Source organism: Neofelis nebulosa, chromosome 16 (assembly GCF_028018385.1).
Source record: "Neofelis nebulosa isolate mNeoNeb1 chromosome 16, mNeoNeb1.pri, whole genome shotgun sequence".
NCBI lineage: Eukaryota > Metazoa > Chordata > Mammalia > Carnivora > Felidae > Neofelis > Neofelis nebulosa.
This window is the reverse complement of record NC_080797.1, coordinates 54,991,252-55,018,946: the sequence shown is the minus strand read 5'-3', so window position 1 is coordinate 55,018,946 and position 27,695 is coordinate 54,991,252. Positions and strand designations below refer to the sequence as shown.

The 27,695-nt window shown below is 42.1% G+C and overlaps 1 protein-coding gene across 19 annotated transcripts in view; it reads left to right on the top strand.

Moving 5' to 3' along the window:
* Positions 1 to 6,917, top strand: part of ACACA (acetyl-CoA carboxylase alpha) — a 280,594-nt gene extending 273,677 nt beyond the window's left edge. For all 19 annotated transcript variants that reach the window (XM_058703419.1, XM_058703413.1, XM_058703420.1 and 16 more), the window contains 2 exons: positions 2,859 to 2,995; positions 4,543 to 6,917. In XM_058703419.1, coding sequence (XP_058559402.1) covers positions 2,859 to 2,995; positions 4,543 to 4,666 — 261 coding nt within the window. In that variant the 3' untranslated portion in view covers positions 4,667 to 6,917. The remainder of the gene's footprint in view (positions 1 to 2,858; positions 2,996 to 4,542) is intronic.
* The last annotated feature ends 20,778 nt before the right edge of the window (positions 6,918 to 27,695 follow it).

Below are 27,695 nucleotides of genomic sequence, written 5' to 3'. Positions count from 1 at the left end.
ATGAGATTAGCAGCCCAGCATTTCACACTTGCTTAAAATCCACACTGGAATAGTGGGAATAATCAGTCACATTTTCATAATTTTAAGGAGGGAAACTATAATTGCCTTCTTTCTGGGAATAGGGTTGGCCCGTCCTTCTGTATGGCTGGAACAATGAATCTTACAGCTCTGTTCTAGGAGGCAAACAGGGGACTGTAGACTCCCTAATCCAGGGGAAGAGAGCCTTGCTCCTCCTGGGTGAAGGAAGTTAGGTCAAAACAGTACATTAAACCCTCCCAAGTCTGTTAAGAAAAACCTGTAGTGCTGTGGGTACTTAAGTTTTATTCTTACTAAAAATGCTATTGACCAAGATTTGCAACCCTTCGCCTTTGTGTACGCTGCTGTGACCTAAACTTTACTGAGGTCCTGCTTGATGGTTGTCATCCAGTTGTATTTTGAGTGAACAGCAAATCTTTCATACATGGGGACCATATTTTCAAAGAGGAGACTTTAGAGCAACACACTCCAAAACTTGGAGTGTGTTGCTTTAATCCTGTCTAGGAACTTTTTTAATGTTTAATTTAAACACCTAGCATATTCTGTGGCTGCAGGAGGGGAAGGCAGAAGAGTTTTCTCTAGAGGGTAGCTGGCTTTCCAGCATAGTGTCTGAGCATCGTTAGAAGCAGGCATCTCGTTAGCTAATACATTACACCAATCAAGGAGAGTTATCTTAAGCCACAATTAATCTGCTCCCTGGCATATGTTGATAGGAAAGCATCATGCTGTTTCTTAATTAAAAGCAAACGGATTAAAAATGATTAATAAGAGTATTAAATATTCTCCTAAACTAAAGGCTTTGGGATTCTTGGGTAAATCTAGTTTTTTTTTTCTTTTTCTTTTTTTTCATTCTGAAACCCAAGAAGCATTCATTGTTTTATTTCTTACACCACCACCACCACCCCTCCCCCGCCAAATCTGCATAAGTAAGGGCAAGCGCATAAGTCCTCAAACCCTGAAGAAGTCTAAATTACTGATGATAGAGATGGAAATGTCCCAAGTTTGGGTGGCAGCAGCTAAGAGTATCCCAGTGTATCCAGTCCACATGTAGGGTGCACAGGCGCTGGGATGCCAGAGTGAAGACCACTGCATTGTGGGGGAAACCTCACTACCCACCCCCTTTGTCAGTAGAGAGTGACACAGCACCTCCCTTCCTTCAGAACAAGACACTTCCCTGTCATTTGCCTCAGAGATGGCAGAGTCCTGACGGAGGCACAAAGAAGTGGGAAGACGCACTCAGGCTTACACTGGCGTGGCCATCCCACCCTAAGAGAGCTGATCTTTGTAGCCATGATTCAAACAGAGACAGGCACCTTGGGCACCAGAAAAAGAACTGCACAAAAGGACCAGAAAAGGTGCACTGCTGACCCTTAATCCTGGCCTCCTTAATCCTTCAACTGTGAAGAACTCCTTAAGAATTTTTAGAAACGTGGAAGTCAATTACATGACATAATAAATAATCAGTCACAGCTAACTCACCAGCTAAGTTAGAAATGAGGAGGTGAGAGTCTGCAAGGAACCATTACTTTAGAAGGCATGAAATAAAATGTTAGGAAACCACACAGTGCTCAGTTTCTGACTGCGTGCTGCCCTCGAAGGGTGTGAAGAAGACATTCCCTCTGTGCCTCACAGGTCCTGAAGTTCCAACCATGGCTCCTGCACCTTTGCTTGTATACAAGGTTTCCTGAGCCGCATCTCAAGCCTCAAAGCCTCTGAGAGTCCCTGATGCACCCACCTATTAAATTACAGCGCCAAACTCATTGTCATTCTGGCTTTGACTTCGTTAGTGATAACAGAGAAGGATAGCGCACCTTTAAATGACGAGCTTTGTGTTTAATTACCCAAACAAAATGACATAAATATGAATGAGCCCTAATGGTGGTACTTGGTTTTCCGGAAACCATTAACAAAACGATTCCTAAATGATTTGTAAAGAAAATGAGAGGAGAGGAGAGGAGAGCAAGGAGAAGGCTATTAGGTTTCTAACACACTCCTGAATTATTATGTAGTCAACTACCTAGGAAATACTCAGCTAAATGATCTCGAAAAAAAGGAGGCACAAGGTGGTTTGTTTAGACTTTCAGGGTTACAGATACCTTGCCCCATTGGAATACTCTCATAGTAAAATGGGTAGGTTTCTGACCTAATGGCTCTCCCCTAGTAACAAGACTTCCCATACGTCAGTACCCCTCTGTGCCCTGTTGAAAGACTTCCACAACCAGGCAACCCATCTGCCACCCTGGCAGGGGCCAGAGACTTACATTTTAAGAATTGTGTCTTACTTCCTCAGAAAAGACACCTTTCATTTTTTTTTTTTTTTTTAACACATGTTGACTTTATTTTGTAAGTAAACTCTACGCCCATGTGGGACTTGAACTCACGACTGCAAGATCAAGAGTTGCATGCTGTACTGACTGAGCCATCCAGGTGCCCCTCAGTCAGCACTTTACTGAACAATTTGGGCTTTTGACTGTTTCTCTCAAGTCCATTAGGCAATTACCTTGTCTCACTCAGCGTTTGTGGAATAGGTGGAGACCTAGAATGATAGGACATGAGTCAGTATGAGCACTAACATCTGTAGGGGCCCATGTGGATGCTTCAAAGATGCATCTTGTACCAAAAGAAGGAAAGAGAGAATGAGGAAAGCTCCTGTCCTGAGACCTCTTTCCTCTTACTATTGTAATGCCAGCAGTAGTGGAGAATCATGAACAACTTATTGTGCGGTGAACAAGCTTTTGGAGTGAACTTTCCAGATAGTGAACAATCTGGGTGTCCAGCCTGGCCTGGCCCCAGGTGTTTGACCAGGAGTCGTCTTTTTGCAGGCCTATGTTTGGGACAATAACAAGGATCTAGTGGAGTGGCTGGAGAAACAGCTGACCGAGGAAGATGGTGTTCGCTCAGTAATAGAGGAAAACATAAAATACATCAGCAGAGACTATGTCCTCAAGCAGATCCGCAGGTGAGACCCTCTGTGGGAGGGCAGGCGGCGGGGGTTATGTAGGAGAAATTAGGCTCGCTTCTTTGGAAGGAGCAAAGATTTAAGGACAAATCATGAAATGATGCCTTACAATCTTTGTGGTTTCTTTCTGTTTGGGACTGCTATAGTTGACCCACAGATAAAAATAGAGCCTTGAAATACAATTCTTTCTCAGCTACTGGTCCCTAGGGGCACTTAGTAATCTCAGCTAGATGAGGGCTTAGTTCATTGTGCCCAACTATTAGCTCCAAGTGCAGATCTTGTGAGAAAAGCTGATTTCATGGCAGTTTCTTGGGGAACTACCTCCTCCCCTCCTTGAGCCAAGAGTTAGCTATATTCTTGAGTCCAGTCTTCTCAATTGAATGGATGGGGAGACTGCTGGGGACATTTTTAAATGTCAGTGCAGAGAACAAATCTGTACCCAGATGGACCTGTTATTTGCATTTTCTCCCATTTGCTTTATCATTTGTGAGGGTGCTTGCTCTCATATATATATATATATATATATATATATATATATATATACACACACACACACACACACACACACACACACACATATACACCTTCCTATATGCCTACTAAGGATAAGTTACATAGATCATGGCCCATCATGGCCCTTTACCCCAGATACAAAAGTGTGCATTTGCTAATGTGGATATTCTCTTACATAACCACAGTAAGATCAATTTTAGTAAATTTAACACCGAGAGAATCTCTTATCTCATCCACCATTGGATATAAGATGTTGCTCCTTTTGATTTTGTCTGGTGTTTTCTCATGATTAGATTCAGGATATACACCCTCCGCTGGAATATTACATACATGAAGTGGCCTTCACAGGGTACCACATCTGGACACCTGAAGCCATCTGTCCCTACTGACATTAGAATCACCTGGCCAGGATGTTACTCAGTTTCTCCACTGTGTAATTACTGATTTCCCCCCTTGCACCTAATAAGCAATCTGTGGGTAGACACTTCGAGACCATGAAGATACTCTGTTACCAGGATTTCCCCCTGGATCCCCAGTGACTCTTGTCTGATCCCAGACAAGGTTACAAAAGGATAACTTTCCAACTCTATGTCCTTCACAGTCCCCATTCCAGCTGTCTTGTAAGCAGAAAGTGTTCTCTCCTCCTAGTCATGTATGTATTCACTAGTCTACACCAGTCATGAGTTTCTATTTTTTTAAAATAATTTGCCATTTATTATTATATTTACTTCAATGTCCAAAATGTCCAAGACTTAGCCAGTGGAAGCATCTTTGTGCCAGTTCCACTTTTTTGTGACGTGCCCCCATTGTTTGTTTATGTAATTCCTTACTTCCTGACATTTCAAAATGGGTTCAGTCCATCTTGTACCTGCCTTGCTGCTGGGGACTTTTTTCATGTAGGAAAACAAATCAGGTAAGGTGGTGACTGAAGTGTCTGCAGTCGATTCTGTTAGATTATTGGGCAGTTCTTAAGCTACCCTAATCCAGACACTGTTGCCTCTCTTTTCTTCACCATCCCAAATCTTCCTCTCTAGCTTGGTACAGGCCAATCCCGAGGTTGCCATGGATTCCATCGTCCATATGACCCAGCACATCTCACCCACTCAGCGAGCAGAAGTCGTACGGATCCTCTCCACGATGGACTCCCCTTCAACATAGAAAGAGCTTCCTGCCCATCCCTGCCCTGCCTCTGGAGAAAAGGGCTAGAGCTGCCTCTTACGCCTGAAACCACTCTGATGAGAAGGCACAGGAGACCCAGCACTGGAATCAAAGTGGCATTTTGCTTCCCCTTGAACGTTTTCAGGTTATGCATGACATATTGGGACATAGGGTCACAAAGTCCCCACTGGTCACACCCATCCCGTTCAGTATTTATTACCCTGTCTGTGACTACAGCTCTTTCTCCCTGCAAGGACCCGAGAAGGCAATGAAGGGTACAAGCATGTACCATGAGGTCTCACTACACAAAGCAGGGCTGCTGCTCCTGTCTATACAGCTACTTGGTCCCAGCCCAGGGAGGTACTCAGCAGCCCTTCCTCACCCCTGGCCCCATGAGCCTGCAGCCACAGGCAGCAGAGGAGGGCTGGAGTGAGGAGGAAGCCTCGAGTCCACGTTTTTTTTTACCCCCACATTCAGCCTGGTACGCACTAGGTACAGGAGAAGAATAGTTCCCAACTAAATCACACCAAGGTACCTATTTATCCTTCATGGAGTATGAAATCTGCAAGCTCCATAGGAACTCGAAGATGAGGGCAAAACCACGATCCAAGAAGCAGACAAAAAAAGGTAGACCAAGTCACTGCTGGTGATTTAGGGACCTTAACTGTGGGTTTGATTCTCTTAGAACAAACAGAAGGACAGTTGACCTACCACTACCTTGCCTGTCACTGCTCAGTTCTCTGCTGCACCTGCTGGGAGCTGCGCAGACAGCGTGAGAGCCGGAGCGGCAGAAGAAGAGCTGGGGGAGTGACCCTTTCTGTCACTACTGGAAAGTTAGTTACTCATGCCGCAGGGAGAATGGGCTGGATAGTCTCTCATTTTAGGACTTGTAAGGTTATTACTATTAAGCCTGGAGCTTTGATAGTTATAAAAGGTTAATAGTGCCTACAGAGTCACTCAGCTCTTTTTCCAGGGCAACTCTCCCAGCAGCGGACGTTCCTACTTCCTTTGGGTCTTGTCTCTCCCTGGAATGTCCACAAGCAGCAGGTGTAGCCAGTCTCCCCACAGCTGCTGAAAGGAACCCTGGTGACATCTCTGTTCTGAGCACCAGGAACCGGCCTTCCCCGGTGTGAGCAGGCTTCCAGGGAACACGGAATCCACATGACCTTAAGATTACCTACAACTCCGTCATGGTGCTGCTGTCTTCCAGGCTCACCGGTCCCTCCCTGGCCAGCGGCAGGGGCCTCCTCACCAATGGTAGAGTTTATTTTCAACAGCCTGTTTATTCAAAGAAAGAGTTTACTGATTCCCCCGTTGGTGTTCCTAAAGCAAGAGTGGCAGGTGATCAGGGCTGGTGTAGCATGCAGTTCTTACAGTGCAGCTAATTGCATTTGTCACTGATGACCAAGGAGGAAATAAATCACTAAGATGTTTTGGAAGCGGTGGTATGAATACTTTCGTACAAGCTACAGTTTTGAGCCTTAACCCTACAGTACACGCACAAGAAAGAGCCCCCTTCTTCAGGAACTGCTTGTGCACATGGGCACTGTGTAGCTGGATACATTACTGACTGCCCTCTGGAACTCGGAGCTTCAGCCAGGCTGCCCTGATGCAAGGTGCAGGTGTTGAGTATCATCAAAGAGGGCAGAAGAAGGTGAGGAACAATGTTCGGTCCAGATAGAAGCATCCACTGTGGCTGGTATCCGCTTAAGTAAAAACTGGATTCATCTTGGACCAGATTATACTTTTCTGCAATTAGTAAAATCCACCTGTAGTTGGTACAAACCCCCTGCACACCCCAGCTGGCCTGGGCTTGCCCTGGCTTTTCTTCAGAGACAGGGTGGGTTATATTCGTGTTACCAATTCCCCTTCACCAAATTATTATTCAGTAAGTGAATATGGTTCCTCTCTAAAAGTCTGTGATGCCTACTCCCCCATCCCCAGAGCACCTCACTGTAGGTCTTACCCCAGACAGGAATTTTTCATGCAGAGAAGTCAGGAAGAGCCATAGAACGTGAGCAATCTGATATCCCCCAGCCCATTATATAGGCAAGGTTACTGAGCTAGGAGGAGTATAAACGATGTATTGAACATGACTTGCTTGAGCCGAGATCGCCATATTCACTTCATTCACAAAGCAGCCTTCACTTGTCTCGTTGAGCGTTCAATGGACACATACCCTGATGAGCAAGGAGCATCAAATGTATTCTTTCCACGTTTTGTTGAAATAAACCTCCACATTTGTAGAAGAGTCCCTGTTTGTCATTTCGACCCATGCCCAGCCACCGCATTCATGTTCTACTTTAAGCGGGGAGCTTTCAGCACTGGTAGGCTGAGCCGCTGCTCTGCTGCTAAAAGCTGAGCCATTATAGTGACAGAACAGCATGCACGCATTGCTTCTGCAAAGTGACATCTTTGAGAGACTTGGAGGCTTTTCAGATACACATACCCTTGATGGCCTGGGCAGTTTCAGGGGTGTTCTTAAAAGGAACATGAAGATTTAAACCTCTTGGTTTACATGATTTTGTGGGATTTTCTGGGTCAAGTGAATAGTGAACCATATTCAGAGCTCACCTCAGGCCAGTTTTATGGAGAGGTAGATTCTCTTAATAATTTAGCTACTTAATGGATTTTGAATGCTAACTTTGGGCACAAAAAGGCACCAGGAGCAGAAAGCTCATGCTTGTGTACCTTCAACCCTCTGCCTCTGTTTCTCTCTAAATCCATGTGGTTGAAGCAAGAACAAACACCAGTCCCCAAACATTTGCAAAGAAAAGTGGAGGCCACAAGAGATCAGGAAGGGGAAGCACTGGCCTTTGCTAATTATTAAACTCGGCGTGCTGTGTCTCTCTGGGATATTTAGCAAAGCAAAGGGTGTTTTTTTTCCTAAAATGAAATGTTTATTTTAAATATACTTTATATATATTTACTTTATACATATATATAATATGTTGTAAATATACATCCATTTGAATCACCCTAAGGTAGAAGTTCTTAGAGTAAGAAGGGAGATCCAGGAGGAAAATTGCTACTCTTTGCCTCCAGCTGCCGTAGGGAATCCTGGTCAGACAGAGGCCTTGAGCCTTCTTTCCTCCCTAAGCAGGCAGATCAGAAGCAGACCCCAAGATGTGAACTTTAAGCTGTCCTTGTTCTCAGCTCATATCTGCTGGTGCTTCTGGGGATGGTCAGCAGGAAGAATGGGAAAAGATTCTGCTCCTGCCTCTGGGAACTTGTCTGACACATACAGTGCTTTCTTTTGTAGGGGAGTGCTATTTCTTTCACTGGTCTTTTTCATAAAATTTAAAACCTCCACTGGTACTACTAGAATAGTGAGAAAAGCTTGAACAGCAGGGATTCTGTGATCTAGTCCCAGGCCCACCTACATTTCCCCAACTGAAAAACAAGGACACAGGGATGAATACAGGTGTCTAATGACCATCACGGAGAACCCTAACAGTGTTCCTTCCAATCTGTAGGGCTTGGTGAGAGGCCTGAAGAGGAACTGAGCTGGGAGGTGAACATTCACGCCAGTGCTAGCCTTGACCTGGGCAGAGGAAGGGCACCAGTTGAGTCTGCCTGATCTACAAAGTAGGGCAGAAAGTAGTAAGGGCCACATGAGTGGTATGGACAATTAAGGGCTGAAGCCTCCTGGTAGAGAGCAGTTTCCAGATGGGAAAGGAAGGCAAGGTGTCTCAAGTCAGGGCACACACATTTGCCAGGTTATGAAGGGACACTTCCTAGTTGGAAAGGAACAGCATTGCTCTGGGGGAGGATGAACAATGATATGTGAAAAAACAAGCAGCTGACAGACCATGGATTTATTTAAGTGTTAGGCCAAGGAAGAAGATATGTCCTGGAGAGAGTGGGAAACTGTTGGTGGTCTGGGGCATGGGAAGACCGGGTACAAAAGTTTAGAAAGTAGGATAACAGTGAAAAGACCACCAGCTTGGATGCCAAGAAATCTAGCTTCAAGCCCAGTCCCATGTGTGTATGTCACTGAGCTGGGGGTCACCTAAGATAGTCCAGAACACCCCAGGAGGCATAGAGATAACAAAACAACTGTCAGCTATTTTCAATACTCCAGAAATCCCACGTGTCCTTAGGCAGCTAAGGCTCACCATGATCTCTGAAGACAGTTTTGCCAAGCCAGCTAGTACTGGCTCATATCCTGGCCAGAAGTTCCAATGGGCAGTTAATGATAAATAATGGGACCAGGACATCATCACAAATGCATGTTTGAGTAGGCAAAATCTTCAAAACCAGGATTCCCTGAGGTTGCAGGGGGTGGAAGGAACTGGGGGTGGGACATAATGGCACCTCAGCTCTGAAAGGACTCAGAACCACCCAGTGGGCTCTGCTCATTGGGAACTGTAAGGAGAGGAAATAGAGTGTAGTTCAGAGATTGTTGTATGACGGGCTTAATCCCAAACATTCTGATCCTGTCACTGGTTTTCTGGAGTGAGCAGGAAGGACTGGGAGTAAGGAGAGACAGAAATAACGACGTCCAAGCCCTGAATTAGGAAAAAGCTAATAGAGCACTCTTGTCCGTGCTAACACAGAGAGATATTTTCGTAGCCACTTAAAAGAGCATAGACTGGGGGCATCTGGGTGGCTCAGTTGGTTGAGCATCCAACTCTTGATTTCCGCTCAGGTCATGGTATTGAACCCATCAGGCTCTGCACTGAGCGTGGAACCTTAAGATTCTCTTTCTGTTTCCCCCTCCCTCCCTCTGCCCCTCTCCCCTGCTCTCTAAAATAAAATTTTTAAAAATTCTAAAAATAAAAGCATAGACTTTGGAATAAGCCTGAGCTGTGTTCAAATATCTGGTCCCTCCCTCATTCTTGTTCTTTGGAAAACTTCCTGCCTCCTTAATGTGTGAAATATGGATAACAAAGAACTCAAAGGGGCTTTCTGAAAAATTATCTTAAGTCAGTTGACATGAACCAAGCAGTGAGCATTAGTAGCAAATTCTCAGCATATGTTAGGGTTCTCCATGCTCTGCCCCTTCCTTGTGCTCACAAGATATGGGGCTTATCATCACTCTGGAGTGTCCTCCTAAAGCTTTCAGAGAAACATCCCCCCACTTACCTGAGCAGAATCTAGGGATTTTCTCCAGACACTGAATTACATGGACACTGAGCAAAAATGTCATTGAAGAGTAGTATGGTCTGAATGTCCCCCAAAATTGATGTGTTGATATCCAGCCCCTGTATGAGAAGGTGGGACCTTTGGGTGGTGCTCAAGTCATAAGTATGAAGCCTTCATGAATAGGAGTAGTGCCTTATAAGAGGATCCAAAGAGATCCTTCCCTTTTCCATCAAGTGAGGATATAACTTAAAGTCAGGGATCCCAGGAGAGAGCCCTCGCCTGACCATATTGGCATTCTAATCTCAGACTTCCATTTTGTTGTAGCAGCCCAAATGAACTAAGACAAAAAACTGGACCAGGATGGTGCTGCCGTTCAAACCTAAAAATGTGGATAAGGAGAGAAAGTACCTCAACATAATATAAACATATGACAAGCCCACAGCTACCATCAGACTCAACAGTGTAAAACTGAAAGCTTTTCTTCTAAAACCAGGAACAAGATAAGGATGCCCACTCTTAATGCTTTTATTCAATGTAGTATTAATGTACAACATGGTGACTACAGTTGATAACACAGTCTTGTATAATTGAACTTTCGGAAGATGGTAGAACTTAAGTGTCTTCACGTACAAGAAAAGTGAGGCAGTGGATGTGTTAATTGATTAAATGGAGTGAATCCTTTCACAATGTATACGTGTAGCAAATCACTACAATATACACTTTAAATATCTTACAATTTTGTATGTCAATTATGCTTCAATAAAGTTGGATTTTCTTTTTTAAACTGATACCAGGAGTGAGGAGCTGTAATAAACCTAAAAATGTAGAAATGGCTTTGGAAGAGTTTGGAGGTCCATGCTAGAAAAAGCCTACATTGCCATGAAGAGACCTTTAAACATGATTTGGGTGAGGGCTCAGAAGAGGAAGAGAGCTGTAAAGAATGCCTTCATCTTATTAGAGAATCTCTAAGTGACGGTGAACTGAATGTTGATAAAAACATGGATGCTAAAGGCCTTTCTGATGAGGTTTCCAACAGAAATGAGGAATGTGTTACTGGAAACTATAGGAAAGGTGATGCTTGTTTAAAAATGGCAAAGAGGGGCACCTGCGTGGCTCAGAGTCCAACTTCAGCTCAGTTCATGATCTCGCGGTTGGTGAGTTTGAGCCCCACATCAGGTTCCACGCTGGCAGTGCAGAGCCTGCTTGGGATTCTCATTCTTGCTCTCTCATCTCTCTGCCCCCTCCCCTGCCCTACTCATCTCAAAACAAAATGGCAAAGAACTTGGCTGAACTGTGTTCATGTTCCAGTGTTTTGTGGAAGGTAGAACTTGTGAGCCATCAAATTGGAATTTGGTTGAAGCTGTTCCTTTTTTTTTTTTTTAATTCTTTTAATGTTTACTTTTTGAGAGAGAGAAAGAGCGAGCAGGGGAGGGGCAGAGAGAGAGGGAGACACAGAGTCCAAAGCAGGCCCCAGGCTCTGAGCTGTCAGCACAGAGCCTGACGCTGGGCTCGAACTCACAAACTGCCAGATCATGACCTGAGCCGAAGTCGGACACTTAACCTACTGAGCCACCCAGGCACACCATGGTTGAAGCTGTTTCTAAGCAAAGTATTGAAGGTGTGACTTGGCTTCTCTTGAATGTTGACAGTAAAATGTGAGAAGAGAGAAAGGACTTAAAGACAGAATTGTTAAAAGGGAAGCAGAAATGTAAAATATGAAAAATTCTCCATCTGTCCATATTGCAAAAAATGAGGAAGCATGTTCTGAAGAGAACACAAAGGGTATGGCCAGACAACCCTTTGGTTAACATGGGCAAGAACCTCAGACTTAATCAACCACCCCAGCAGGAAAACAGCCTGTTTGAACAAAAGGGGAAAGAGGAAGGAAAGCAGGAAGGTTGCTGGACTTAGATTTACAGGATGGGACCATAGAACTATTCTGCTTCTAACATGCTCTTTTCTTTAAGACAAGGGTAGAAGGACCCCAAAGGCAATTCAGAGATCATCAGAGCTGCCTCCTTAGTTTCAAAAGGCGGGGTTTCAATTGGCCAGACGTTGAGCCCCACCCAAAGCTGTGGAGGCCAGCCCCTTGCCCATCAGAGCCATGGGGGTGGGGCCCCTCCTGAAGACTCCACAGTAGTGCTGGTGACACTATTCTGGCCCAGGAGAGCTGCCATGTGGACTGTGCCCAGCGAAGCCATGGGGGCAGGTATACTGCAGGGGGCCAGTGTGAAAGATGAGCCTCCCACTCAGTATACCTGGAACGTGACAGGTTGTAAAGAAGATTGTTTTCAGGGTCACCTCGGTGGCTCGATCAGTTAAGTGTCCAACTCTTGGTTTCGGCTCAGGTCACGATCTCACAGTTTGTGAGTTCAAGCCCTGCATCAGGTTTTGTGCTGGCAGGGCAGAACCTGCTTGGGATTCTCTCTCTCCCTCTCTCTCTGCCCCTCCCTCATACTATCAAAATAAAAAACATTTTCTTTTAAAAAGACTTCTCAGCCTTAAAATTTAATGTTGTTTGCCTTATTGGGCTTGAGACTAGCTTGGGACCTGTCACCTCTTCCTTCTTGATTTATTTTGGAATGAGAGTGTCTATCCTGTGCCTTCCCACCATTGTATTTTGGAAGCACATGATTTGATTTCACACGCTCATAGCTGGTGGGGAATTTACCTCAGGATGTATCATACCTTGAGTCTCACAACATATCTGACATAGATCTTACTTAGATGAGACTCTGACTTTTAGACTTTTTTTTTTTAATTTTTTTTTAACGTTTATTTATTTTTGAGACAGAGAGAGACAGAGCATGAACAGGGGAGGGTCAGAGAGAGGGAGACACAGAATCTGAAACAGGCTCCAGGCTCTGAACTGTCAGCACAGAGCCCGACGCGGGGCTCGAACTCACGGACCGCGAGATCATGACCTGAGCTGAAGTCGGCCGCTTAACCGACTGAGCCACCCAGGTGCCCCTTTTAGACTTTTAAGTTGATACTGGAATGAGTTAAGGCTTTGGGGGCTGTTGGGATGGAATAACTGTGTTTTACATGTAACAAGGACATAATTTTGGCAGCTAGAGACAGAATACTATGGTCTGAATGTTTATACTCCTCCCCAAATTTATTCTGAAATCCTAATGCCTACTGGTGATGGTATTAGTAGCTGGGGCCTTTGGGAGGTACTTAAGTCATGAGAACAGAGTCCTCATGAATAGGCTCAGTACCTTATAAAAGAGGATCCAGAGAGATCTCTTCCCCCTTCTGCCATATTGAGGACATAACAAGAAGTCTGTGACCTAGAAGAGGGCCCTCACACAACCCTGTGGTACCCTGATCTTGGACTCACAGCCTCCAGAACTGTTGGAAATAAATTTCTATTGTTTGTTTATAAGAAATCCAGTTTGTGGAATTTTGTTATAGCAACCCAAATGGACTAAGACAGAAAAGGCTGAGCTCTAAGTCTGGCTGTCCTTACAGTAGGGCCTCGAGCAGCTCAAAGGCTTTAGGGGGTCTTGGTTTCCCTAGAATACATAAAGAGAAGACTGAATGAGAATACTCCTAAGATCTCTTCTGTATCTAGAAGGGTTCTAATCTGGGATCCTGGATAAAGCTAAAGTCTGGGTAAAAATACCATATCCAGTGGTGTTGTCAGTAACATTATTAATCTCAGTGGGAAACAACAAACCAGCAGCCTGGCCAAAAATGTAACATATATGAGAAATAAGAGCTTATAGGGAGCCTTATAAGCTCTCCATGCCACAAAGACCAGAGAGGATCCAATCTATCCGCACATCACTAACTGGCTGCATCCTATACATACTTGTAGAGGAGATGCAAGAGGGCCTATTAGAAAGCAAAAGCCAGAGCAGGCTAAAAAACTGCTGTTTTAATGTGCTCTCTCTCTCTCTCTCTCTCTCTCTCACACACACACACACACACACCACAAACATGCACACACACACCAACAGAAGGTAGAAGCCTTAATGGTACAAGGTCTTTGAGCACAACATCTGCCCAAATCTTTGGCTGACCATTAGGTGATTGGCTAACCATTAGGCACAAGGGTGATACCTATGAAGCTAGGCTTAAAAATAAGAACAAGTGGGTCACCTGGCTGGCTCAGTCGGAGGAGCATGTGACTCTTGATCTCGGGGCCATGAGTTCGAGCCCCATGTTGGGTGTAGAGATTACTTACAAGTAAAATCTTAAAAAAAAATAAGAATAAGAATTTTTAAAAAGAAAAACTGAGCAGAGATGTCAGCATCTGCACACCATAAGGGAAACAGAATCCACAGATTTAGTCAAGTTATTAAACAAAGGCAAAAAGAACCTTTGAGGAGAAAAACCAGAATTTTTGCTATATATACAGCAACCATAATTGCTATATTATCAAAAATGTCCAATTTTCAACAAAAAGTTATGAGACATTCAAAGAAACAGGAAAGTATAACCCATCCTCATCTCAGGAGAAGAAAAAATAGAAACAAAAATAGAAACAATTTCTGTGTAGGTCCAGATGTTGATCTTAGCACACAAAGACTTCAAATCAGCTATTACAGAAAATTTAAAGGAAATTTTGAATAAAATTCTGATATATACTGTAATAGAGATAAACCTTGAAGACATTTATGCTAAACAACACATTATGCCAGACACAAAACAGGAAATATTGTATGATTCTACTTATATGAAGTACCTAGAATTATCAAATTCACAGAGACAGAAAGAATAGTAGATGCCAGAGGCTGAAGGGAGGAGGAATTGGGAGTTATCATTTAATTGGTGCAGGGTTTTAGTTTGGGATAATGAAAAAGTGCTGGAGATGGATAGCGGGGATGGATGCATAACAATGTGAGTACACGTGATGCCACTGAACTGTACAATGGTAAAGTTTATGTTAGGTATGTTTACCACAGTTTTTTTTTTTTTAACTGGAGTTTAAAAGTACAATAACCAATGAAAACTAGTGGGACTAAATGGTAGATTCAAAGAGGCAGAAGAAAGAATCAGTAAACTTGAAGATAGAGCAATATAAATTGTCCAGAGTGAAGAACAGAGCCTCAGAGACCCATGCAACATCAGGCATGCCAATTTACATGTGATAAGAATGCCAGGAGAGAAGAGAGAAAAAGGGGCATAAAAAAATATTTTAAGAAATAATGGCTGAAAACTTCCCAAATATAATGGACAACAATCTGTAGGTCCACAAAACTCAATATGTCCCAAGGAAGATAAACACAAAGAGAGCTATACCCACATACATTGTAGCCAACCTTTTGAAATACAAAGAGAAAATCTTGAAAGGAGCTAGAGAGAAACAACTCATCACATATAGAGGAGTAACAAAAAGTAAATAATAAATAACAGCAATGGAAGACGAAAGGCAGTTGGCTGATATATGCAAAGTGTTACAAGGGAAAAAAAAAACCTGTAAAACAAGGTTTGACCTTTGACATTTGACATTTGACAAGGTCAAATGAAGATCCTATATCTTCATTTGATTAAGCATCCAACTCTTCGTGTTGGCTCAGGTCATGATCCCCCAGTCATGGGATCTAACCCTGTGTCAAGCTCCACGCTGAGCATGGAGCCTGCTTGAGATATTCATATTCTCTCTCTCTCTCTCTCTCTCTCTCTCTCTCTCTCTCTCCCGCTGCTCTGCCTCTCTCCCCCACTTGGTCACATGCTATCTCTCTAAAAGAAAAAAAAAAGAAAAAAATAGTTGAAGCAAAAAAAAAGGTTGCATAAGACAATAATTATATCTTTGTATTTGGGGGTTTATAGCATATGTAAATGTAATAAGTGTGACAATCACTCAGGGGAAAGGGAAGAAAAAATCAAGCTATATTAATTTTAAATATCTCTGGTGGTCTGCTGGTTAAGATTTGATGCTCTTAAATAGATTGTAATGTAATCCCTGAACAACCACTAAGAAAATAACTTAAAAATATATAGTAAATGCAAATCACATATCTAATAAGGGTTAATATGTAGTTATTTATTATATAAATAACATATAATTCAATGACAAAAACCCAAATAATCTGATTTTGAAATAAGTATATGACTTAAACAGATACTTCTCTGAAGATAATAGACAAATGGCCAACAAGCATATGAAAAGATGCTCAGCATCACTAATGATTAGAGAAATGCAAAGCAAACCACAATGAGATATCACCTCACAACCATTAGGATAACTTCTATCAAAAAATGAAAAACAAAACAGAAAACAGTATTAGTGAGGATGTGGAGAAATTAGAATCCTTGTGCACTGTTGGTGAGATTGTAAATGGTGCAACCACTATTAAAAACAGTATGGCAGTTCCTCAAAAAAATTAAAAATAGAATTATCATATGATCCAACGATCCCAGTTCTAGGTATATATTCAAAAGAAAAGCAGGGTCTTGAAGAGGTATCTGCACACTTATATTCATAGCAGCATTATTCATAGTAGTCAAGATGTGGAAGCAACCCAAATATCCATTGACGGATGAATGGATAAACACACACACACACACACACACACACACACACTGGAGTATTATTCAGCCTTAAAAGGAAAGAAAACCTATTATATGGATCTTGATACATGCTACAACATAGATGAACCTTGAGGACATTATGCTTAGTGAAATAAGCCAGTCACAAAAAGACAAACACTGTATGATTTCATTTATAGGAAATAGCAAAAGAAGTCAAATCCATGGAAAAGAATGTAGGATGATGGTTACCAGGGGCTGGGAGAGGGGGATATGGGGAGTGCTTGCTCAACGGGTATAGAGTTTCAATTTTGCAAGAAGAAAAGTTCTGGTGATCTGTTACACAACAATGGGAATATTCTTTTTTTTTTAAGTTTATTTTTATTTATTTTGAGAGAGATATAGAGAGCAAGCAGGGGAGGGGCAGAGAGAGAGACAGAGAGACAGAATACCAAGAAGGCTCTGCACTGACGGATAGATGTGGGGCTCAAACCCATGAACCATGAGATCACGACCTGAGCCGAAATCAAGAGTTGGACGCTTAACTGACTGAGCCACCCAGGCACCCCTCTTTTTTTAAAGTTATCCCAATATGGGGCTTAAATTCATGACCCCAAGATCAAGAGTTGCATGCTCTACCAACTGAGCCAGCCAGGCGCCCCAGAATAATCTTAGCACTGCTGAAATATACAATTAAAAATAGTATATTAAATTTTGTAAGTATTTTTACTGCAATTTTAAAAAAAGAATGAATATATGGTAAAAACAACAACAGTCGAATTAAAATGGCTTATTAACACAAAAGAAGGCAGTGATGGAAGAACAAATGGACAAAAAACCTTAATTACATTAGATTTGGAAGGACTAAACACTCCAATCAAAAGGCAGAGACTCTCAGACTGGATAAAAAACAAAATCTAACCCTATGTGGCCTACAAGGAACACACTTCAGATTCAAAGACATAAATATATTAAAGGTAAAAGTATGGAGGCACCTGGCTGGTTCAGTCAGTAGAGCATGCAACTCCTGATCTTGGGGTTGTGAGTTTGAGTCGCACATTGGGTGTAGAGATTACTTAAAAATAAAATCTTGGGGCGCCTGGGTGGCGCAGTCGGTTAAGCGTCCGACTTCAGCCAGGTCACGATCTCGCGGTCCGTGAGTTCGAGCCCCGCGTCAGGCTCTGGGCTGATGGCTCGGAGCCTGGAGCCTGTTTCCGATTCTGTGTGTCCCTCTCTCTCTGCCCCTCCCCCATTCATGCTCTGTCTCTCTCTGTACCAAAAATAAATAAAAAGCGTTGAAAAAAAAAATTAAAAAAAATAAAATAAAATAAAATAAAATCTTTAAAAAAAAAAAAAAGGTAAAATTATGGGAAAACATATATCAAATAAATAGTAACCTAAGAGAGCTAGAGTGGCTATATTAATATTGTTAAAAACATACATTGAGATAAATATCACTAAAGACAAAGAGGAACACTTATAATGATTATAAATTCAGATTGTCAGGAATTTATCTAACAATTATAAAATGTATACATACCCAAAAGCAGCTCCCAAATACGTAAAGCAAAAATGGACAGAAGTAGGGAGGAGGGGGAGGGATGGATAAAATCGGTGAAAGGGATTAAGAGGTACAAACTTCCAGCTATAAAAGAAGTATGTCACAAGGATAAAAAGCACAGCATGGGGAATATAGTCAATAATGTTGTAATACACTTATTATGGTGAGCATTTCATAATGTATTTAATTGTTGAATCACTGTGCTGTACACCTGAAACTAATTTAATATACATCTACTGTACTTCAATTAAAAGTACATTTTAATTGAAATTTAAATAGGATCCTTGTGCACTGTTGGTGAGATCATCTTAGCAAGAGAGCAGTTCCTGGAGGCCAGCATCCTGTGCATGATGAAAATTGCAGAGAGTGATTTAGAGGAGAAACCAGGAAATATACACTATTTTTTTTCATGCTTATTTATTTTTGAGAGAGAGAGACAGACCATGAGCAGGGAAGAGGCAGAGAGAGAGGGAGACACAGAATCCAAAGCAGGCTCCAGGCTCTGAGCTGTCAGCACAGAGCCCGATACAGGACTCGAACTCATGACCTGAAATCATGACCTGATCCAAAGTCAGATGCTTAACCAACTGAGCCACCCAGGTGCCCTGGGAAATAAGGCCATAGTAAATATTTATAAATTTGGGTAAAGAACCATAATTATTTATTTTAAACTTCTACAGAGGAGCACTTGGGTGGCTCAGTCGGTTCAGTATCCGACTTCGGCTCAGGTCATGATCTCACATCTTGTGCCTTCAAGCCCTGCATCAGGTTCTGTGCTGACAGCCTGGAGCCTGCTTCAGATTCTGTTTCTCCCTCTCTCTTTGCCCCACCCCTGCTTGCACTGTGTGTGTGTGTGTGTGTGTGTGTGTGTGTGTGTCAAAAATAAATAAACAATTAAAAAAATATATTGACAGAAGTAAACAAAAGAAGAAACAGGTAAGTCAACAGTAACAGGTCTGGATCAATAAATAACCTAAACTTCCATCCTAAGAAACTGGGGAAAAAAAAAAAAAGAACTACACCCAAAGAAAGCAGAATGAAGGAAAAAATCAAGAGAAGAGTGGTAACTAGTGAAGCAGAAAACAAAAAACAATAAATAAAAATTAATATAACCAAAAGTCAATTCTTTGAAAAAATCAACAAAATCGGCAAACAAGAAGAAATGAGAGAAGACACAAATTTCTGAAATCAGGAATGAAAGAGGAGACCTTGCTACTGACCCTTCTGAAATTAAAAGAATTATAAAGGAATATTATAAACAACTTTATACCAACAAATAAGACAACTTAAATAAAATGAACAAATTCCTAGAAAGACACCGTTCTCTAAAACTGACTTGAGAAGAAACAGAAAATCTAAATAGACCTATAACAAGAGGAGAAATTAAGTTAATAACTAAAAATCTTCCAGCATAGGAAAGCCGAGTAACGGAAGTCTTCACTGACTAATTTTCTTATCAAACATTTAAAAGAAGAAATACCAGGGTGCACCTGGGTGGCTCAGTCGGTTGAATGTCTGACTTCGGCTCAGGTCGTGATCTCGCAGTTTGTGGGTTCAAGCCCCACGTCGGGCTCTGTGCTGACAACTCAGAGCCTGGAGCCTGCTTCAGATTCTGTGTGTGTGTCTCTCTCTCTCTGCCCCCCCCCCCCCACTCACACTCTGTCTCTCTCTCTCTCTCTCTCTCTCTCTCTCTCTCTCTGCCCCTCCTCCACTCACACTCTTTCTCTCCTGTGGAAATAAATAAACATTTTTTAAAAATTATAAAAATAGAAAGAAGAATAAATACCAGTCTTTCACAAACTCTTTTGGAAAACATAAAACATTTTCCAGTTCATTTTCTGAAGCCAATATCATCCTGATACCAAAGCAAACAAAGACATCACTACAAACTAATATCTCTCATGAAAATGGATGTAAAAATCCTTAGCAAATATTAGCAAACAAAATCCAGCAACATATTAAAAACATTATACATCAGAGTCAGGCAGGATTTGTCCCAGGAGTGCAAAGTTAGTTTAAAATCCAAATCAATTAATGTAATATACCATATTCATATAACAAAGGATAAAAGCCACATGATCATATCAAATAGATGCAGAAAAAGCACTTGGTAAAATCCAACACCCATTCTAAATAAAAATTCTCAATAAACTAGGGTGCCTGGGTGGCTCAGTCAGTTAAGCAACAGACTCTTGATACCCACTCAGGTCATGATCTCATAGTCTTGGGATGGAGCTCTACGTTGGGCTCCATGTTCAGCCTGGAGCCTGCTTGGGATTCTCTCTCTCCCTCTCTCTCTGTTATGTGTGCACTGTCCCTCTCAAAATAAATAAATAAACTTGAAAACATTCTCAACAAAACTATGAAAAGAAAGTCATTTTATTACCCTGATAAAGGGCATCTATAAAAATCCTAAACTAATATAATTCTTAATGGTGAAAGAAAGGTTGAATACTTTTCCCTCCTAAGATAAGGAACAAGGCAAGAAGAATGTTGATTCTTGCCACTTCTACTCAGCATAATGCTGGGGGTTTTAGCCAGTGCAACAGGCTAAATAAATAAATAAACATTATAGGTTTGTATGTTATAAAGAAAGAATTAAAAGTATCTTGGAGCACCTGGGGCTCATTCAGTTAAGCATCCAACTCTTTTTTAACTTTTTAATTTTTTTAAATTTACATCCATATTAGTTAGCATATAGTGAAGCAATGATTTCAGGAGTAGATTCCTTAATGCCCCTTACCCATTTAGCCCATCCCCCCTCCCACAACCCCTCCAACAACCCTCAGTTTGTTCTCCATATTTATGAGCCTCTTCTGTTTTGTCCCCCTCCCTGTTTTTATATTATTTTTGTTTCTCTTCCCTTATGTTCATCTGTTTTGTCTCTTAAAATCCTCATATGAGTGAAGTTTTATGATTTTTGTCTTTCTCTGACTGACTAATTTCACTTAGCATAACATCCTCCAGTTCCATCCACATAGTTGCAACTCTTGATTTCAGCTCAGTTCACGATTTCGTGGTTCTGTGAGTTCAAGCCCCACATCAGACTCTCTGCTCTCAGTTAGGAACCTGCTTCAGATCATCTGTCTCCCTCTCTCTGTCCTTCCCCTGCTTGCGGATGCATTCTCCCTCTCTCAAAAATAAATAAACAAAAACTTTTCTAAACTATCTTTATTCACAGATGGCATGATCCTATGTGAGGAACGTATTTTTAAAAACTAGAACTAATAGATATATTCAGCAAAGTCACAGGGTACAAGATCAATATACCAAAAACTCAACTGTCCATCTGTATACCAGCAAGGAGTGATCCAAAAGTGAAATTATAGAAATATGCATTGATGGGGCGCCTGGGTGGCGCAGTCGGTTAAGTGTCCGACTTCAGCCAGGTCACGATCTCGCGGTCTGTGAGTTCGAGCCCCGCGTCAGGCTCTGGGCTGATGGCTCGGAGCCTGGAGCCTGTTTCCGATTCTGTGTCTCCCTCTCTCTCTGCCCCTCCCCCGTTCATGCTCTGTCTCTCTCTGTCCCAAAAATAAATAAAAAACGTTGAAAAAAAAAAAAAAAAAAAAAAAGAAATATGCATTGGTAATACCATCAAAAATGATAGGATACCAAACAAGAACAAGAACTTTAACAAAAGAAGTGCAAGATTTGTACACTGAAAATTATAAAACAACACTGAGAGAAATTGAATATAAATAAATGAAGAGACATTCCATGTTCATGGATTGGAAGACTCACTGTTGTTAAGATTGCAGTTCTCCCTGGGGCATTCACTTTCGAATGTCCCCTCTCTGTAAAGAGAACTTTCCTACTATCCTTCCTTTCTAATCTTATATTCTAATAAACTGCCTGCTGCTCAAAAAAAAAAAAAAAAAAAAAAAAAAAAAGATGGCAGTTCTCCCTAACTTAATCTATGGATAATGTAATCCTCATCAACATCCCATCAGTCATTTTTATAGAAATTAACAAATTTATACTAGAATTTATATGGAAATGCAAAGAACCCAGAATAGCCAAAACAATTTTGATAAAAATTTGGTGGACTTAAACTATCTACTTTCAAAACTTCCACCAGTATAAAAATAGGCAAATAGAACGAAACAAAAGAGCCTAGAAATAAATCCTCACATTTATGATCAATTGATTTTTTTAATTATTTTTTTTATTATATGAAATTTATTGTCAAATTAGTTTCCATACAACACCCAGTGCTCATCCCAAAAGATGCCCTCTTCAATGCGCATCACCTACCCTCCCCTCCCTCCCACCCCGCATCAACCCTCAGTTTGTTCTCAGTTTTTAAGAGTCTCTTATGCTTTGGCTCTCTCTCCCTATGATCAATTGATTTTTGACAAAAGAGTCAAGGCAATTCAATTGGGAAAGAATAGTCTTTTCAGCCAATGGTACTGGGACAACTGGATATGCAAATGCAAAATTATATTTTTAGACCTTCACACTATTGGCAAAAACTAACTCTAAATAAAATCTCTGGAGGAAAACATAGGAGGAAATCTTTGTGACTTTGGGCTGGGCAAAGATTTCCTAGATATGAGACCAAAACCACAACCCATAAAAGAAAAAAAATTGATAAATTACACCATCAAAATTAAAAACATTTATGATTCAAAAAGATAGCATTAATAAGAAGACTAGCAAAACTAGTCTGGAAGAAAATATTTGCAAGTATTTTATCTGATAAAGGATTTATATTTAGAACATATAAAGTATTCTTATAAAGCAATCAGACAAGCAAGTCAATTAAAAATGAGCAAAAGAGGGGTGCCTGGCTGGCTCAGTCAGTAGAGCATTCAACTCTTTTTTTTTTTTTTTTTTTTTTTTAATTTTTTTTCAACGTTTTTTATTTATTTTTGGGACAGAGAGAGACAGAGCATGAACGGGGGAGGGGCAGAGAGAGAGGGAGACACAGAGTCGGAAACAGGCTCCAGGCTCCGAGCCATCAGCCCAGAGCCCGACGCGGGGCTCGAACTCACGGACCGTGAGATCGTGACCTGGCTGAAGTCGGACGCTTAACCGACTGCGCCACCCAGGCGCCCCGAGCATTCAACTCTTAATATCAGGTTCATGAGTTCGAGCCCCACATTGGGCTTGGAGCCTACTTAAAAAAAAAAAAAAAAAAAGAGCAAAAGATTTGAAGAGACATTTTATCAAAGAAGGTAGATATATGAACACATAAAAAGCTGTTCCACATCATTAGTCATTAGGGAAATACAAATTAAAGCCACATTGAGAGTCAGAGGAAGACAAATACCATACAATTTTGCTCATATGTTGAATATAAGAAACAAAACAGATGAACATATGAGGAGGGGGGAAAGAAAGAGAGAGGGAAACAAACCATAAGAGACTCTTCATGATAGAGAACAAACTGAGGGCTGATGGAGGGAGGTGGGCAGGGATGGGCTAGATGAGTGATGAGCGTTAAGGAGGACACTTGTTGGGATGAGCACTGGGTGTTGTATGTAAGTGATGAATCACTGAACTCTATTCCTGAAACCAATATTACACTATATGTTAACGGACTAGAATTTAAATAAAAGTTTGGGGAAAAATAAAAAAAAAAGCCACATAACAGTCTATTAGAATGGCTAGATCCCTAAGACAGACAAGAACAAACATTAGCAGGGGTGTGGAGTAACTGGAATGCTCACCCATTACTGTTGGGAACAGAAAGTGGTGCAGCCACTTTGGAAAGCAGTTTGGCAATTTCTTAAAATGTTAAACATGAACTTACCACATGACCTTGCAATTCTGTGCCTAGGTATCTATCCAAGAGAAATGAAAACATGTCCCACAAAGACTTGTATTTGTTTTTATCAACTTTATACATGATAGCTAAAATCTGGAAATCAAACATTCACAAATGCATGAACAGATATGCAAAATGTGGTGCAGTCATGTAACAGGCCTGCAGCAAGAACAAATTAACTACCGACATGCGCTGTGGCATGGATGAACCTTAGTGACAGAAGCCAACCGCAAACACTGCACTGTGCAAGATCCTTTTTCTATGAAACACTCCAAAAAGACAACTCCATAGCCACAGAAAGCAGATCCGTTACTGGGTGAGACTGCAAACCAGCATAGAGTTATTTGTTGGGTTGATGAAAATGTTCTAGAAGTATATTGATGGTAGCACAACTCTGCAACTTTGCTAGAAATCACTGAGTTGTACATTTACAATGGTGAACCTTATGGTATGTAAATCACACCCCATATGAAAACTGTAGAAGTCTGTAACTGGCAAGGGGTAGGGGTGCTCAAACCTTATCGTCAACACCCAGGGCCTGCCTCCCACCTTTGCACCTGTGTCTACAAACTCCTCCCCTGTCACCCACGGTTCTCCCTGCAGAGATCCTTCCAGACGCCCCAGGGCACTGCTTGAAATATGACTGTCTTCCTGCCTGTCCTCACACAAGACCCAGCTCCTCCTCAAACCAGACTTGCGTCCTCTAGCTGTTCTCTCCCAGTATGGGGGAATCTTGTGACTAGGAGCACCATCCCCTGTCTGAAGTTCCTCCTATAGCCCCCAGGTGATCTCCCACATACGAACCATGCAGGTTTTTTTTTTAATCAGATCCTACTTTTTCCCCCAATAGTTTCTTTATATATATATATATATATACTTATATATATATTTTATACTTATATATTTATATATTAAATATATATTAAGTAAATATTAATATTATATTATATATTAAATATATATTTATATATTAAATATATATTATGTATAATATATTTATTTATATATTTATATTTGTATAATATATATAATATTTATATTTATTTGATTTTATTTATATATAAAGTTGAATATAAATATTTGAAAAGTTGAATATATAAAAAATATATAAAAGTTGAATATAAAGAAATACTTATATTTATATTTATATTTAATATATTTATGTTATATATTAAATATATATTTGAATATATTATATATAAATATTTTATATTTATATTATATATAAACATATATATTATATATATAACATATATAAACAATATATATTTATAAACTTTTTTTTAAGTTTATTTATTTTGAGAGAGAGAGAGAGAGAGAGAACAAGCGGGGGAGGGGCAAAGAGAGAGGGAGACAGAATCTGAAGCAGGTTCCAGGCTCTGAGCTGTCAGCACAGAGCCCAACACAGGGCTCAAACTCAAGAATTGCAAGACCATAACTTGAACCAAAGTAGGAAGCTGAGCCACCCAGGCACCCCACGAATTGTGCAGTTCAAACTTCTATTCAGCAGCTAAGCACAGAAATGGACCCTGGCACCTTTCTAGGTTAATTGAGTTACAAGATGATCCTTTTAGGATCAAAGTCATTTTAACAGCTGCTTCTATGACCCATTTTATTACTGACCTTTCCTCAAAATCTACTCTGGTCTGCTACCCTCCAATCCAGCCCAAGCAAACCCTCCCCTGGGCCTGAGAAAGCCTGACCCTGAGGGGAGGGGCTCTGTCACCGGCAAGCGTCCTAGACTGCACCAATACCCGGTACTCACCCACAAATTTCACAATAACAGGACAGAGGACACCTTGCTTTGGGGTCCTGCAAGTTTTCTGGGGCCTCAATTCCCTGCAGAGCCCCGTTGTTCTTCCCGACAAGCCACAGCCCCGCCCCAGGGCCCGGCTGGACTGATTTACTCAGCAGGCATGTGAGCAATATTACATCACAGATGCTCCCTCTGGTTCAGAGGCTGGCTGAGTGGCAGGGAGACCCTGAAGAAGCAAGACTGAGCTTGGCCATCAAGGAGCTCCACCTGGAGTCACCGCCCGGCAGTAAGGGAACCTCATGCCTAACCCTGGTCACAACTGCACAGGCTCAACCTCGCAGCAGCAGGCCAATGGGCACCTGCTGCCTAGGTGGGGCTGCTGGTCACCGACCCCTGGAGGGGCGCTGCCTGCAGGCAGTAGATTTCTGCCCAGGAGCTAGAAGGACTTTGCACTGTTTGCCTCAGGCACTACCTCCACTCCTTTATTCACTATTCAAAAGTCAAACCCCCAAACCACTGCTAGGCACACACAGAAATGCAATTATGGGAGGCGGAAACCACTCAACTCCAGAAACGCATCTAAAACTCTACCCTAAAATATCTGCATATTAAACTACCAAGGACAGTTAAGCTTTCAAAGGGAGAAGATCAAAGTGCTGTCATCTTTTAATTTAATCCTTTTGTTGCATCAATGGTCTTAAGAGGGATGAGAGAGATCAAAATAAAAATGGAAACAAACTATATCTTTGTGGCTGTTGTGTTTTAGTCTTTTTTTTTTTTTTCTCAATTTGGGCCACAAAATAGGTCAGCTCCATTACTGATCAGCCTTCCCACAAATATTTAAAACAAATTGAATTGCACACCCAATACCCATCACAATTACACCAGGCACAATAACTAAATTAGCAATTCAACAAAATAATTGGAAATGCGATTCTCTCTCTTCCACCAGTCTCCCTCGAGGGTTTAGCGGATCTATGGGGGAAAACTCAGCTTTCCTAATTCTGCAGCTAATTAGAGACACACTTGTAAATGAAGTTGTTTGTCTTAAAGTTGAAATTCTCATCTGGGGGTGGGGGAGAGGGAAGGAGAGAGGAGAAAGTCCTTCCACTCTGGAACAAGTGTATAAACAGGTAGAACACACGCCTAGGTTCTAATTAGCAGCCATCTCTGCGATTAATAAAGCATCACTATTTTATTTTTTACCATCACTTACATGGAAAGGAATACCTTCAGAAGAGCAAGCCTGGCTAGAGAGAGGTATACACTGTCGATGGCCCTTGAGACCAGTTCTAAGGGTCTTGCCGGGAGCAGGAGACCCACCAGGACGTCAGGAGGTCCAGGGATGGAGCCAGCTCCGGCATGGGCTCTCCTGTGTGGGCCAGGGAACCCGGGGCCCCTCCTAACAGGATGCAAAGAGGAGGCTCCCAGGCCAAACAGGCCATCTCCTCCCATGGGGGGCAGTCAGGACATACCAGGGACCAGGGACCTGCTGGCTCAGGCCCCCGCCAGCCAGAGGTGACAATCTACCTTGGCCCACTTGCTCAGGCCACTGTTGGAGAAGCAATCTTGAGGTTTCAATTAGGCTGTCCTTGGCCTCTTTTTGCTCATTCAGGAAGGAAAATCTCCATTTAATTATATAACGAAGAACTAGGGCTTCCTTTTGTCCCCTCTTACCCTCCTTCAGGAAGATCAGGATGTAACTTTTAAAATGCACCCCTTCCGCGGGGCTCCAAAGGCTTGAGGCACCGGCCATGGGGGTGGCAGGGACTCCTCTCCCACTGCACACACCTGGGCTGCGCTCCCCCGCCGGGAACAAAGGCCTGACCTTACCAGCAAGGTCAGCACATGAAACGGTGGCCCCTGGGCCTGGGGAAGCCTCCGTTCCCAAGATCCTCAGAGAACATCACAGCACCCAGGTGGGGGGTGAGGCCCGAGAGGAGCCTGCCAAAACGCTGATAAGTAAATTCAAAAGCACCTGCTCCTTACTGCTTATCTCTTCGAACAATGTGAACTCGGAGTTATCACATTTAAAGTGTTCCGTATTAGCCTTACATTTAGCTCTTAAAACCAAGTGCAGCATGCTACAACTTTAAAGGACACAAGAGTCAAACCAGAAAATAAGTTGAAGGCCCCAGGGAGTCAGTTCCTGGCCTGATCCCTCAGGAAGGAGGAGTGGGGCTGGTTAGCCTCCCGGTCACCCCCTCTGGCCACTCTGGGCACCCAGGCAGGAAACCACTGCCTCCCCACCCCCTCTTTGTACCCCGGCTCACATCCCAGTCACCCAAAGTCTACAGCAGGGCCTTCTGGCAGCCTGTGCACATACCTGGCGTGGGAAGACACTGTGCGCCTCAGCCCTGGGCGTGCTGGAGCG